Here is a 14,158-nt window from a genome sequence, read left to right as displayed (position 1 = left end):
GCCAGGAAGACAAACTAAGGAGCCTTTCCAAAGTAACTAATCAGCTGCTGATTGCACATGGAATTGAGTTTTCAGGTATTATTGAAGTTACCTGTCCTAGCTAAAATATTAACTATTCAGTTATATTCAGTTTGAAAACAGCTCAAAAACCTCAATATTTTCAACCTTTATTTGAAGTAATAAATGATTCGGTATGCCAAGAAACTGAATATGCGTTCATTTTTTTCTGGGTTTTGTGTTCCCTTTGTCCTTGTTTGGCTTCTTTCCATCACTGGCTGCATGAAGTCTGGCTTCATATTGTTTCACTATGTCATTTTCATCCTCAGAGAACACCTGCAGCTATAAGAAGAAGAACAGGCGGTTATGTTGATCATTTCCTGCTGCTCTAGCTCTTTGTCAGTAACTGATCTGCGAGTTTACCTTGTTCAGCTGCGTCTCTGTGTCATTCATATCAACTCCTTCCTTTTCTCCTATGGCACCTGCTGTCATTTCATAGAGGTTTAGGATCGCCATCTTAATCTTTCCCAGTTGTAGTGTCTTCTTTGCAGCTGTTTCCTGAATGTGGTTCCACTTTTGTTCCTGTATGAAGACAGCAACACATAATGCCATTCACAGTGTATATTTGACCTAGCCTTAGTTCTGCTGCAGGGATGTGATCCAGGATTGTGTCCGGTACCCATGTGAGAGCTTCGGCCTGAGTCTTCTCTAGCTCGGTCTGGAGCTGAGACAGCAGACTGTTTTTCTGCATTACCACCAAGTTGTGCTGGTCCTGCAGGGTTAACAGTGCTTTCTTCTGCTGGTCGACCTCATCCTGCAACTTCATCTCCTTCTGGTAGAACTGATCTTGAAAATGGAGCAGACTCTCTGTGTAGTCTGCGAGAGCCTCAGTATCCCCAAACTGTAACACACAGACATACACACAGCTTTGCTTGCAGCTTTATCTTCAGTGTTTTCGGTGGAGGAATCACTGTTTAACATTATTATTATCATCATTAATAATTGATACAATACTTATGGATGGTGCTCTGTGCTCTCTGTGCTGGAGTTTGACACACAGCAGGTTTTCCCCCACACGTTTTCATACAAAAAGCTCTGTTTTATTTCGGTATTCCCTGTTCTGCATGGTTACTGTTAGTTTTACTTTTCCCAGTCTCATTTTCCCCTTTGACTTTCAGCGGTTCCTTCACTCACCCCTCTGTCTTCCCCTATTTTTTCATCTCATTGTCTGCTTTTGCTTCTTGTTCCTCTTCCTCGTTAGCTTCCAGTGTTCCCCTTTTGGTATTTTGTTTAGCTTGTGGGTTCTGCTATTAGACTGATAATAGTTCACCTGTGCTTGTCTCAACACAGCACTGGGACTACATTTTCCTGCAGACTCTAACTGTATGCTTTTTAATATTGTAAAGCTGGTATTTTAACATGGGAGTCATGAATGGATGGATGGATAAATAGTCAAATATTGATATTTGATATCTGAGATATTTCTGAAACAGTGTTTGGTACTGTTGTGATAACTGCTGTGTATATTCCACCAGATGCTGACGCTAACTTGGCTCTTGTTCATCTGCATCACACAGTCACAGGATGTATCCTAAGGCTGTTCACATCATAGCAAGGACTTCAGCCACGCTGATTTAATAGCAGTTAATCCTAAATTCCATCAGCTACAAGGAGAGCAGATACACTGGACAACGTCTCCCCCAGCATCAGGGCTAACCCTCTACCACACCGGGGCCAGTCTCTATGTCCCTGCTCTTGTCCCGAGGATCCTCTGAAAGAACCAAGTCAACTAAAAAACAACTGGTGTCCTTCTCTTGCTGCTCCATAAAGTGCAGATTGACATATTTAATCTGTATGAGATTTGACAGCTGCACAGCATCAGAGAAGAAAGTGCTCTAAAGGGTCCTCATCATCACCCAGAAGATCATCAGATGCCTGTCTCTCGCCTGTAAAGTCTTTGACAATTCCTATTGCCTCAAAGTAGGACATTAATAACATTAAAGTAAAATTAAAACACCACAATGAGACGTTCATCCCACCCTGGTCACTTTGTTTGAAAGTCTGTCCTCTGGCAGACGGTTCAGGACAATAGAAACACAGATAAGGGTAAAAAAAAAAATGACGTAGTAGATCAGCTATGGTATGAATTTCAAAATCATATGTCTCCTCATACTTGTCGCCAAGTTATTACATTCACCAAGTTGTCCACGCCGCCCACCATTAGCCTGGAACAGCTGAGGGGTGAAAATGATTTGGATCCAAAAGTCAAAAAATAATATATATATATACACACATGATATGCATGTGCACTGACAATAAAGACATTATTTAAATGAACTGATTACTGTTAGCATGAAATAAAAATACTGTACCTTTGTTATTTTAAGCACACGCTCCATGAAGTGCTTGTACATTGAGTGCCTCTGAACTTGATGCTGTAGCTCCTCTCTCCTCTCCATCAGTTCAGCATACTCTTTCTTTAATCTCTCTAACTCTGCCTCCTTTTGAATGAACTCTTTGCTGTCTGCCTTCGCTTCCTCCAGAGCATCATCAGCATCTTCATCCTACACAGTTTCAGGTCCAATTTGAGTTTCGTTCCAACCATAAAACTGAAATTCAGCTTGTGTGAAATGGTCTTCTACAGTACCTCAACAAAGGCTTCATGAAAGCGCTCCTGTATTTTATTAATGTCATCCTGCAGCTCCTTTGTCTGGTCCTTCAAACTTTTTAGCTCCTACAGAAATGCACACAAAGTAGAAAAGGTTTACGTTACTAAGGGAATACTTGTGATGACTTTCAGGACAGTAGGCCTCAAGGGTACTTATGGTGAAACCGTGTGTTTGAAAAGAGCTTAAAACTGAGGACATAAAGCTATCAACAGACTCTCAAGAAACAACTGCTTCGTATCCAAAACATCTGTGTTGAAGAGATATCAAGTGAAGCTGAACTAGGGCCAGGCCACACAGGCGGGTAAACAGTACAAGGCAGCAACGAACAAATGCAAACAGAGGTTTAATTACACATTGGGGTAATCGGGGGAAATGAAAACACTGGGGAAAACAGCTGAAACTAACCAAGAGAAAACAAGATGGAGACAGATTAACAAAATAAAACAGGAAGCAACAAAACGTGAAAATCAACAAGATGGCCCGGGGAACACAGAGAAATCCCACGCCTGGACCGTCGTTGACCACCGCCATGATTCTAGCCTACGTTACAGCGTCATGTGCGCTTTTTACATCCAACACAAAAACTGCAGTCGTGGCGCTTTTTGATTGTACTCAGAACTCGGAAATTCTGCCTTCTGAATAGGAAGATGTAGGTAACACCAGACTGCAGATGAGCTGCATACAGGGCTGGACTGGGACAAAACCACCACATATCCAGCTTTATGGCTCCAGCAAACATCAGCTGATACTAGAAAGTAATATTAAATAAATTCTAACAACAGCTGATCAAACGTGCTGCTGTTGTTTAACGTGACATCCGGTGGTTTCCTCTTTCTGGTGCAAAGCGGACGATAAATAAACAAGAGGGAAAAGCAGATCAGCTGATCATTGATCAGTTTCATGATTGAAGTAGAAACAGGAGAGGGAGGGGAGAGAATGAGAGAAGAAGAGGCAGCTGTGCAGCGTAAACACAGAATAACTCCAGCTTTGTGTCTTTTTCATTGTAGCTGAAGTCCGGGACAAATTGTTCCTTTTCACCTCAATACGAAACGCGTAATAATTTCTCTGAATATGAGACAATTCCGTTTTTTACAGGACGGTTGGAAACTCTAATAATTAACCGTATAAACAAAATAAAGTTCAACATCAGTAACATAGCACCACCCAGCTGTATAGAGATTGAAAATGTGACGTCATTCACGGGTAAAACCGCAAAGGATTCTGGGAACTCGTGGCAAGAGGTACTAGCGCACGCAGGCTTTCAATTGAAATCAGTTACACAGTGATAAAAAGAAACACAAAAATGTCAAGAAGCTGTTGTATTATTAACTGCAATAGCCGGTCGCATGACAGCCACGGGAAGCCGACGGGTAAAGAGATCGGTTGTTATCGGATTACGACGTTGAAGAGAAATTGTTCGAGCCATGTTTCTGAAGTAACAAAGAGGCGACGGGTGGCCTGGATTGCAGCCATTCAAAGAGCAAATATAACGTCCCAGAACCCTCCAGCTCACAGGTTAGTCTGCTCCAAGCATTTACACAAAGGTCAGTGTTTTTTAGTAGTTAATGCGTCATTTTTCATAACATAATTGGTGATATAGGTTACAAGCAAGTCTGGCGCTGAACAGAAATTGTCGCGCTATGCTCCTTTATTTATTGTGCATAAATAGTAAATTGTCCTGACTCAATATTGCGTTTCGCTTCTGTTATTATGGTACATTGACAAAAACATATGCTTTTATTCACAGGATAAAACAGGTTTTTTGTATCACTAATTGCCCAGTACGATTACAGCATACAATATTATTGTCACTGCTACATTTCTGTAATGCGTACCAGAAATTATTTCCACTGCTAATTAATTAACGTTGAGCTCAAAGGTCCTATTAATAAACAGTTAATGAATGTGTATTTATGAAGACGATTTGTGAGACTGGTAAACTTATGATACGTACGATGGTCTTTACTTTCTACACGGTGCATTTCAAGGTCCTGCACCCATCCGTCGGTAAACTGTACCTGGGCTTGTTGCAGTGACCTGAAGTTACTAAACTTCATGAGTGTATGCACTCACTCCAAGAACCGTATAATTATAAATATGAGCGTGGTGAAAGTTGGGCAGCACGCTAACATCTTTGGTCCCTCTGTGTGCTCGTAAGGGTCTAACCCTTTCACTCCTTTGATTTTTTCCTCTTATCTTTTCTTTGACTTTTCGTCGAGTCTGTCTTTGTACGGACCGGCATTGTTCTCCTTCGTTTTGAACATAACTTTTTTGGGGGGCAAAGAAAAAGCAAGAAGGTTTTGGAACCGGAGAATGAACGTTTTGCGGTGCTGCAAATGCTTGCATTTGATGCGGTACTTGGATTGTTTTGCCACGAGTTCCCGGCATGCAATGCGCGAAAGTCACGTGGTCTGTCAATCTCTATAGAAACCCCGTCATGCTAGCTAGCACGCAGTACGAAAAAGTCAACACAACGAAAATAAACTCCAACTAAACTTGGTTTATATCTGACCCAGATAGACTGCAGGTCATAACTTCTTACCTGAAGGTCAGTTCACCTGATACTCGGACGGGCGGCCGCTTCGGGTCTCTCCTCCTCTTGCCTCCCCTTTCCTTCATCCACCTGCTGGCCTCCACCACTTGCTAATGTTATTGAATCTGTGGAAGCTCCGCGATAGCCACCACACGAAGTAACGAATAATGAGCCTATCTAAATCCCAGTAACGAGTAACGCGTTCCTGATTTTGGCATAATAACTAGTTACCGTGCTCATTACCACAATAATAACGTAGTTACTGTAACGCGTTACTTCATAACGCGTTAGTCCCAACACTGACCATTAACACTGGCTACCTGATAAACCTTAAACTGCCAGAAATGCCAGTGACAAATTCACACCTGTGTGCCTTCCTCATCCTTGGCTTTAAGCCCTGCGAGCTGTCTTTCTCCCTTCAGCATTTCACACAGGACAACACTCTGATCATGGGTTTTCTTCTTTTCCCCCAAACCACACGTGTTCCTGCAAGAACAGTAAAAAGTAATTAGCATACATCATTTACCGAATCGGGCTTCACAGAGAAAAACAGTAGAAACACTCCACAAAAACTTACTGTGAAAACTGCTTCTGGCTTCTGGGCCTTGAAGACATGGCTGTCTGTTGAAGACTTTTCAAAAAGAGTTATTGGTTCACTTTTCTTATGTTATCTTTTTCTTCTTCTTCTTCGCTTATTATGTTTTCAAACTTTCTAAAAGTGTGCATCTCCAGGCTCTAACAACCTTGTTTCTATGGCAACCAGAACTTGTAAAGACACAACTCACAGCATTTCAGTTTGAAGAAACACGTCTCGACCAAATGTGAAAAGAGCTTTTTTTATTTTGAGTACATCTGTAAGACTGAAAAGATGAAATGATGATTGAGTTAGAGGTTTGCAAAAAGGTCCTTCACAGCTGATATTCGAATATAAATTCAGAGCAGCAAAAAACAGTTAACTGGCTTGTTCAGTTGTATCAGAAAACAACTGGAAATTTGCTTACAATACTGCCTCCATGTTAACTCCTGAAGTGATTTTAATAAAATGTGAATATCTCAAAGGAATCCTAACACCATATTATCCCGACGGAGCACTTCCCAGAGTCCTCCTACAGATAGGGACTCCTCAGCTATCAGAATTCCCTGCTACAGAAACATTTCCTATGTCTGTTTCAGTTTTCAGACACTAACTTTAAAATTAGGCCTAAAACTTTTTCTTTTAATAAACTTCTAGTGGGAGAAGATTATTAAATGTTATCACAACTGGCTTAAGAATGGTGCCACAAAACACCAGAAGAGTGTGGAAGTCAGAAATATCGCAGGAGGACTTTTATGCGATTCACATTTCTTTGGAGCTGGTGGCTGGTTGCTTGGACATTTCAGGCTCTGGTTGTTTAGTTAACCCTCTAAATTATTTACTGCAGGTCATCAACAGAGTCTCTCATTAGCAGTCGCTTCAATCACTCACCTGGAAGTAAAGTTTCTACTATAGTTGCTTGAAGCTGCTGAACGTCATTCACATTCTGTAGCCTCTGCCCACATAGCAGACAGGTCTGGCCCAGATCTGGTGTCAAGCTGATACTTCTGACTGACTGGCGTCATGGCAGGGTGCATGTCAACCAGATGTTGGCTAGGCCTGGCAATGATGGCACTATTTATGTGATGGCATGCCATATCTGGCCTGATTATGGTTTGGTTTATATGCTTTATGTGGCCCAGGCTCATACAAAACAGGCCCTCCCTGGATCCGGGGGCTGTAAAACTCCTCTTTACACACTTTTTTTTTTTTTTTGTGTCCCGTTTGGATCTTTAGCCATCAGAATTGTTGTCTTAAGGCCAAGAAAGATGCCAAGCAGATTTATTTTACCAAGTGGATCATCATGGCCTTGCCATATTGGTCCATTTGATTGACCTTTATTATAATTATGAATTTATTTTATTTTCAGTTGCTACAAACGGGACAGACATGACTGGGGGATAGGACAGGGGGAAAGAATGAAAGAAAGAGAGGGAGAGAAAGAAAACCAAAGGGGGGAAGAGACGGTGAGAAGGGGGGGAAGAAAGAAAAAAAAAAACCAAACAACAAAAAAAAACAAAACACCTGGGTCACCTGTATGGAGAAAAAAAAACAGAAGAGAAAGCAAAAAACAAAGAGCAACATAATAAAAAAAACGGCACCATCACAATAAACTAGCTAGCAGTAGATATCAGTAGATACTAAATAATAAACGATACTGTGCAGCACGCAAGATAGACAGCGCACAATGTGCTTTGAGGCAGCAGCCAAGAAAGGTGTAGTCCGTGTCTGTGAATACCCGTGTGTACACCTGTGTGCACACCTGTGTGGATCAGCATGCTTGCATTCCAAAGGTTTCTCCATGTAACGATCTGCTAGGGAGTGTGGGGGGGCCACAGCCCCGTCCTCCAGGGTATGAAGCAGGTATGGAGGAGATCAAAACTCCAGACATCCAGAGGCCCCCAGAACACAAGAGACCAAGGAAGACCAACAGAGGGGCAGCCGCGCCACTGTTCCAGAAAGAGCTGAGGAGAGTCCCAGATGAGGGCTCACTCAGCAGCTGCGGAGCAGAATCCAGGAGGAGTTGCAGTGACACGCCCGTGAGCTCCGCCGGCAGCCAGCCGTGCCTGAGTGACCGAGCCCCAGGCCGAGAGGCCGGGGGCACCCCACCTCCGAAGTGGCCCGAGCGAGCCCCAGGCTCCAGGCCCCGATAAGCGGCCGCCAAGGAGTGAGCCGGTGTGTACCCGGACGCCCACCCCCAGACACAAAGAACCACCAACGCACCGACACCTGAGGGAGTCCGCCACTGGCAGCGGAAGTGGTGGTGGGTGGAGATAGGCCTCCAAACCTTGGAGGGCCTGAGGTGTCCCCAGAGAGCTGGCGTCTGATACCCAACCTGACATATAGACACAGACATACAGGCACACACAGATACAAACATCCATTCCCACCCTCATGCTCTCATATGCACTTACTCCACACTCAACCAATGTGGAGACAGACATAAAGAGACGCTGTACACACGATCACACTCCCCAAGCGTACTCTACAAACCGGGTCTAGGTACCCTTGCCCATGGAGGGGGGAACTGCACCCAGACCCAGGTGGTGTTACCCTTTTCCCTGCGGTGGGGAGAGGCAGACCGCCCCGACTCCGCAGCAGCAGGGAGGCCCCACATTCCAGACCGCAGTCGGACGGCCAACTCCTCCTCCTAGCCCCCCCGCTCCAGCAGGCCGCAGAGAACGGGGGTGAGAGAAGACTCCAAGACTCCTCTTTACACACTTTATACACTTTTCTCTGTTGTTTAAACACCCTCAAAGTTCAAACCTTTGTAGAAAAATAAGTCCAGTATTATAGAATTAAACCAAAGGCACCCGCAGCTGCCTTTGACGGTGCAAAACGCTTCGTCAACATTGTTGTGTTTGTTGGGGAGAAAACTTACAAACTTACAGTACAGCAGAGTCACACTGCTAGGATCAAAGATTTATGTAAATTTGACAAACTGAACGAGTTCTGTACTGTACAGGAGACACGGCACGAGACTGAGTGACAATGGTCTACAGCCAATCAGGATACAGAACACAATATGCTGTAAAAATGTATGTACATATATTTCTTTATATATACATATATATATATATATATATATATATATATATATATATATATATATATATATATACACTCAACAAAAATATAAACGCAACACCTTTGTTACTGCTCCCATTCCCCATGGGATGGACGTAGAGACCTAAAATTCAGTCCAGATACACAATATAACCATCCCTCCCAAACAGTGGTCACAAATCAGTCCAAATGTGTGGTAGTGGGCACATCTGCCATATTGAGATAATCCATCCCACCTCACAGGTGTGCCACATCAGGATGCTGATCTGACATCATGAGTAGTGCACAGGTGTACCTCAGACTGCCCACAACAAAAGGCCACCCTGGAATGTGCAGTTTTTTGCGCTATTGGGGGTCTGGGGTCCCAGAACCGGTCAGTATCTGGTGTGACCACCATTTGCCTCATGCAGTGCAACACATCGTCGCATGGAGTCTATCAGATTGTCAATTGTGGCCTGTGGAATGTTGGTCCACTCCACTTCAATGGCTGTGCGAGGTTGTTGGATATTCGTGGGAACTGGTACACGCTGTCGTATACGCCAGGTCAAGACCCCGATGAGGACGACGGGCATGCAGTTGAGCGTCCCTGAGACGGTTTCTGACAGTTTGTGCAGAAATTGTTTGGTTGTGCAAACCAATTGTTCCAGCAGCTGTCTGGGTGGCTGGTCTCAGACGATCTTGGAGGTGAACCTGCTGGATGTGGAGGTCCTGGGCTGGTGTGGTTACACGAGGTCTGCGGTTGTGAGGCCGGTTGGATGTGCTGCCATATTCTCTGAAACGCCTGTGGAGACGGCTTATGGTTGAGAAATGAACATTCAATGCACGGGCGACAGATCTGGTTGACATTCCTGCTGTCAGCATGCCAATTGCACGCTCCCTCATTGCTTGTGGCATCTGTGGCATTTTGCTGTGAGACAAAACTGCACATTCCAGGGTGGCCTTTTGTTGTGGGCAGTCTGAGGTACACCTGTGCACTACTCATGATGTCAGATCAGCATCCTGATGTGGCACACCTGTGAGGTGGGATGGATTATCTCAATATAGCAGATGTGCCCACTACCACACATTTGGACTGATTTGTGACCACTGTTTGGGAGGGATGGTTATATTGTGTATCTGGAATGAATTTTAGGTCTCTGCGTCCATCCCATGGGGAATGGGAGCAAAAACAAAAGTGTTGCGTTTATATTTTTGTTCAGTGTATATTGTGGAGCAGGGAAATTATTTTACTGCTATTGTTAAATAATCATCATCATTACTATTGCATTAATAATATAATCTGCAGCATTGATATTGCATTCAGATGTTTAAACAGTGTGTGTGTGTCTTTCAGAAAGACTAAGTTGCAGTTGACAGGAAGTTGCAGGCTTTGCAGAACTGAAACCGAAAGTTATTCTGAGGAGCAGGTTAGACGAGGCTATTTGAATTACTAGGTTATTCAAATTGTCTGTTATACTTTTATATTCTATTATTAAGCTTTTAGTAGAGGTTCTTGATTAGAACATTTATTCAACATAGTACATGTAGTTTCAGTTAGGTTATTACACATAAGGATGAGCCTCTGGTCTGGTAAAAGGTCAGATATATATATATTGATCTGGCATTAAGCTGGCACTTCTGACTGACTGGTGTCATGGCACCACTTAGACTTTACTTAGTCTTTGCCATGGATGACCTCTGTCTCTGCCTCACTTTCCTGAATAGCACAGTAGAATATAATACCACTAATATAATAACAATCAAGAACTTCCACTTTCAAGACTTCTTTTTTTTTGGGGGGGGGGGATTTTTTGGGAGCACTCACTCACCTACAGCCAGGATGTAAATTTCAAATGGTCATCATATTTTAGATCGAGTACAGTTCTATATGTATATAAACCCAACTTTAATAAAGTTGGGAAACTGTTAAATGTAAGTAAAAATTCAATGACTTGCAAATCTTGTTAACTTATATTTTATTCACAACACAATACAGAAAAACATACAAAATGATCAAAATGATTAACTGAAAAAAAGTGTCATTTTGAGACAGATATTAGCTCATTTTGAATTACATGGCAATAACATGTTTAAAAAAAATGGGACAGGACTTCTCTCCATGGAGAAGGAGGCTGGAAGCCAACATCAGAGAAGCACAGAATAGGCCAGTTCTCCAATTCCTGATGGGAGGCACCGCCAAAAGTGGTTAAGAAGAACAGGGCTAAGGTCCTGTGGGACTTTAAGTTCCAGTCAGACATACTGGCCAACTAGCCAGACATAATGGTGGTTGAGAAGAAGCAGAAGACTGCAGCTGTGATAGGTATGGCAATCCCAGTGGACAATATCAGAGTTCTCTGTCCAGAAGAATGCAGTCCGAGGGATTGCTCTGATACTATCGCTCCACAGCTCTTTGCTGATTCCAAGGGTCCGTCAGCTGACGTTTGTGAGTGATGGGTTTCAAGTGTTTCAGGCTTTTTCAGGCACATTTATAGCTTTTCCTCACAGAGAGATAAGCCCACGATGGAAACCTCTGCAGATTGTTTCAGCAGTGCACGGAGCAAGCTTTTCTTCCATTCTTCCATGCCCTTCATTTCTTAATATTTTTCGAGGAGAATGGGAATGAGGTGCAGCACTTTACTGAAACATGCAAGCATGAATGGAAATACTAAATTAGATTTTTTGTATGGCTACATCCATTCTTCAATGCAGCCTGAACTCTCTTAGAACTCTTGCAATTTATTTAAGTAGTCTTCAGAAATAGTTCTGCAGGGTTCCTGAAGGACATTCAATGCTCTTCTTTGGACGTTGGCTGCCTTTTGTTCCATTCTCTGTCCAGATTTTCCCACACTGCTTTAGTAATGTTTAGGTCTGGGCTTTGGAGAGAACAATCCATGACTGATACTGTTCCAGTGTTTGTTTTTCTATCCAGGTATGCTTTGACTGCACTGGCAAAGTGTTTGGGATCATTATCATGCTGAAAAATGGGGTTGCTGCCAAGGAGGTAGAGCAGGTCATCTACTAATCGGTGCTCTAGTCTGTATGTCAAGTATCCTTGGGCAAGAGACTAACTCCAAGTTGCTCTCTGATGCATCCATTGGAGCAGGAATGTTAGATAGAAAGCACTCAGATAAAATGTATAACGTGTTTTGAGTGCTCAGGTAGATTAGAAAAGCACTCTATAGGAACCAATCCATTTACCACAAAACCATTCTTGAGCATTTTTGTTGGTGCAAAATGTTATTTTATGCCTTTCAGACTTTTTTTTAAATCTTTCATTTATTTTTTACATAGATTCAACTAAATATAAAAAAGTCTGAGAGGGAAACTAACCTGGGAAACCAATGAAATATGAACAAAATATCAGTTTTTGTGACAGACTGCCAGTAACAAATTAGTAAAGATACTATTTGAAATGGTTCTTCGCTGTTGTGTGTTATATGTTCTGTGTAAACACAACACTGCTTCATTGAGTTGTTTATTTTAGCTTCAAAGATCCATAGGTCCATGTTAAGTAGCTTAAAAAACAACAATAAGAAGTTACTAATGGGACATCTGAAGTGCAAATGAGTAATGTGCTTATTTATGAATGTGGCACAGTAAAAGTATCTTCCTTAACACTGCGGTGGGGTAGCAACCTGTCGGTAAGTAATGTTTTGTGTTCCTTTGCATTTTCCACGTCATCTTTATTATCACATAGCTCTGAAAAAAGTGAATCCCCACAAGGCTGTGGGACCCGATGGAGTTCCTCCCAGAGTTTTGAAGGCCTGTGGGGAACAACTAGCTGTGTGCACTGATATCTTCAACCTGTCACTATCCCAGGCAGTAGTCCCATGTATTTTTGAATCCTCCATTATTATACCAGTTCCCAAAAACTTGACAGCTTCTCCCTGAACGACTTCAGGCCAGTGGCCCTCACACCAGTCGTTATGAAGTGTCTAAAAAAACTGGTTCTCACACACATCAACCACAGGGTCCTGGACACCATAGACCCCCATCCAGTTTGCATACCGTCCCAATCGATCAGTAGATGATGCAACAGCAATAGCTACTCTGCAACACCTGGAGAGCAGCAGATGCTGGACTAGAGCTCAGCTTTCAACACCATCCACCCGGGCAAGCTGATGGAGAAGCTGACAGACCTCGGCATCCCAACTCCCACTTGCAACTGGATTCTGGACTTTTTGACAGACAGACCACAGGTGGTGAGAATGGGAGGCCACGTTTCTGCTGAGCTCACCGTCAGCACTGGATCTCGACAGGGCCGCTGCCTCAGCCCCAAACTCCTGTACACCCATGACTGTGTCTCCACCCAGGAAAACTCCATCGTCATCAAATATGCTGGTGACACCACCATCCTGGGGCTCATCAAGGGGGGGGGGGAACGAGTCTGGGTACAGGACTCTGGTAGACAGTGTTCTTGCCTATGGAGAGGAAAATGACCTCATCCTCAACACGGACAAGACTAAGGAAGTAATACTGGATTTCAGGAAGAACCCCCCCTCCCCTGCAGCCTCTTATCATCAAAGGGACAGAGGTGGAGAGGGCCAACGGCCACAGATTCCTGGGCCTGCAGGTTACATCAGACCTGAGCTGGACTCTCAACACCACAGCAACAGTGAAAAATGCCCAGCAAAGGCTTTATTTCTATCTCAGGAAAGCTGGCATGAATCATCGCCGTCTCACCCAGGCCTACAGAGGACTTGTAGAGAGCATCCTCACCACAGGCATCACTGTCTGGTACGGGACCACCACACAGGCAGAGAGGAAGGCTCTGCAAAGGGTCACAAAGCCTCCTTCCATGTACTCTCTGTACACAACAACGCTGCTGAAAAAGAGCAGAGAATAATCAGGGACTCACACCATCCAGCTCACTCTCTGCTCAGACACAACAGAGCGGACAGCATCATCACACACAGAACAACAGCAGCTTTTCAACAGCTTCTTCCCTGCAACTGTCAGACTGATGGCAAGCAAAAGACACTGAACACTTAAAAGAACACAGCACTACTTTACCTCATTTCAAATGTACGATGGGATAAACAGTTCAGTTGGATAACTCTATTTCCACCTGGGATTAATTCAGTTTCTCTGATTCTGATTGCAGGACACCCAAACAAAACACGCAATAAGAGGCTCTAATGTAAGCGTCCTGTTAATGTTGGCGGCGTCAGTTACACAATGGACCCAGAGGCAGCACAACAGAGGCAGCAGTGCACAGGCAGGAATGCGTTTCCGACACCACTTCATAAGAATGGGACGGACGAAACTTCAGTATCTTCGATGTACTATTGCTGTGTGATTTTTATTACTATTACTGAAGGCTACTCGCCACCGAGCTAA

General features: G+C 43.5%; 1 protein-coding gene across 1 annotated transcript; it reads right to left on the bottom strand.

Moving 5' to 3' along the window:
- Positions 1 to 216: 216 nt before the first annotated feature.
- On the bottom strand, positions 217 to 5,624 carry LOC309701939 (coiled-coil domain-containing protein 42 like-2-like; the record flags this gene model as incomplete). Its single annotated transcript, XM_082526261.1, has 6 exons — positions 217 to 339; positions 421 to 579; positions 677 to 898; positions 2,370 to 2,561; positions 2,645 to 2,731; positions 5,565 to 5,624. 6 exons carry the CDS (start codon positions 5,622 to 5,624, stop codon positions 217 to 219), a joined length of 843 nt encoding a protein of 280 aa, XP_082382387.1.
- Between the last annotated feature and the right edge of the window lie 8,534 nt (positions 5,625 to 14,158).

The sequence above is a fragment of the Aulonocara stuartgranti genome (assembly GCF_965226115.1).
Source record: "Aulonocara stuartgranti genome assembly, chromosome: 1".
Classification (NCBI taxonomy): domain Eukaryota; kingdom Metazoa; phylum Chordata; class Actinopteri; order Cichliformes; family Cichlidae; genus Aulonocara; species Aulonocara stuartgranti.
Note: the sequence above shows the minus strand (reverse complement) of the source record. Positions and strands in the feature narration are given on the sequence as shown.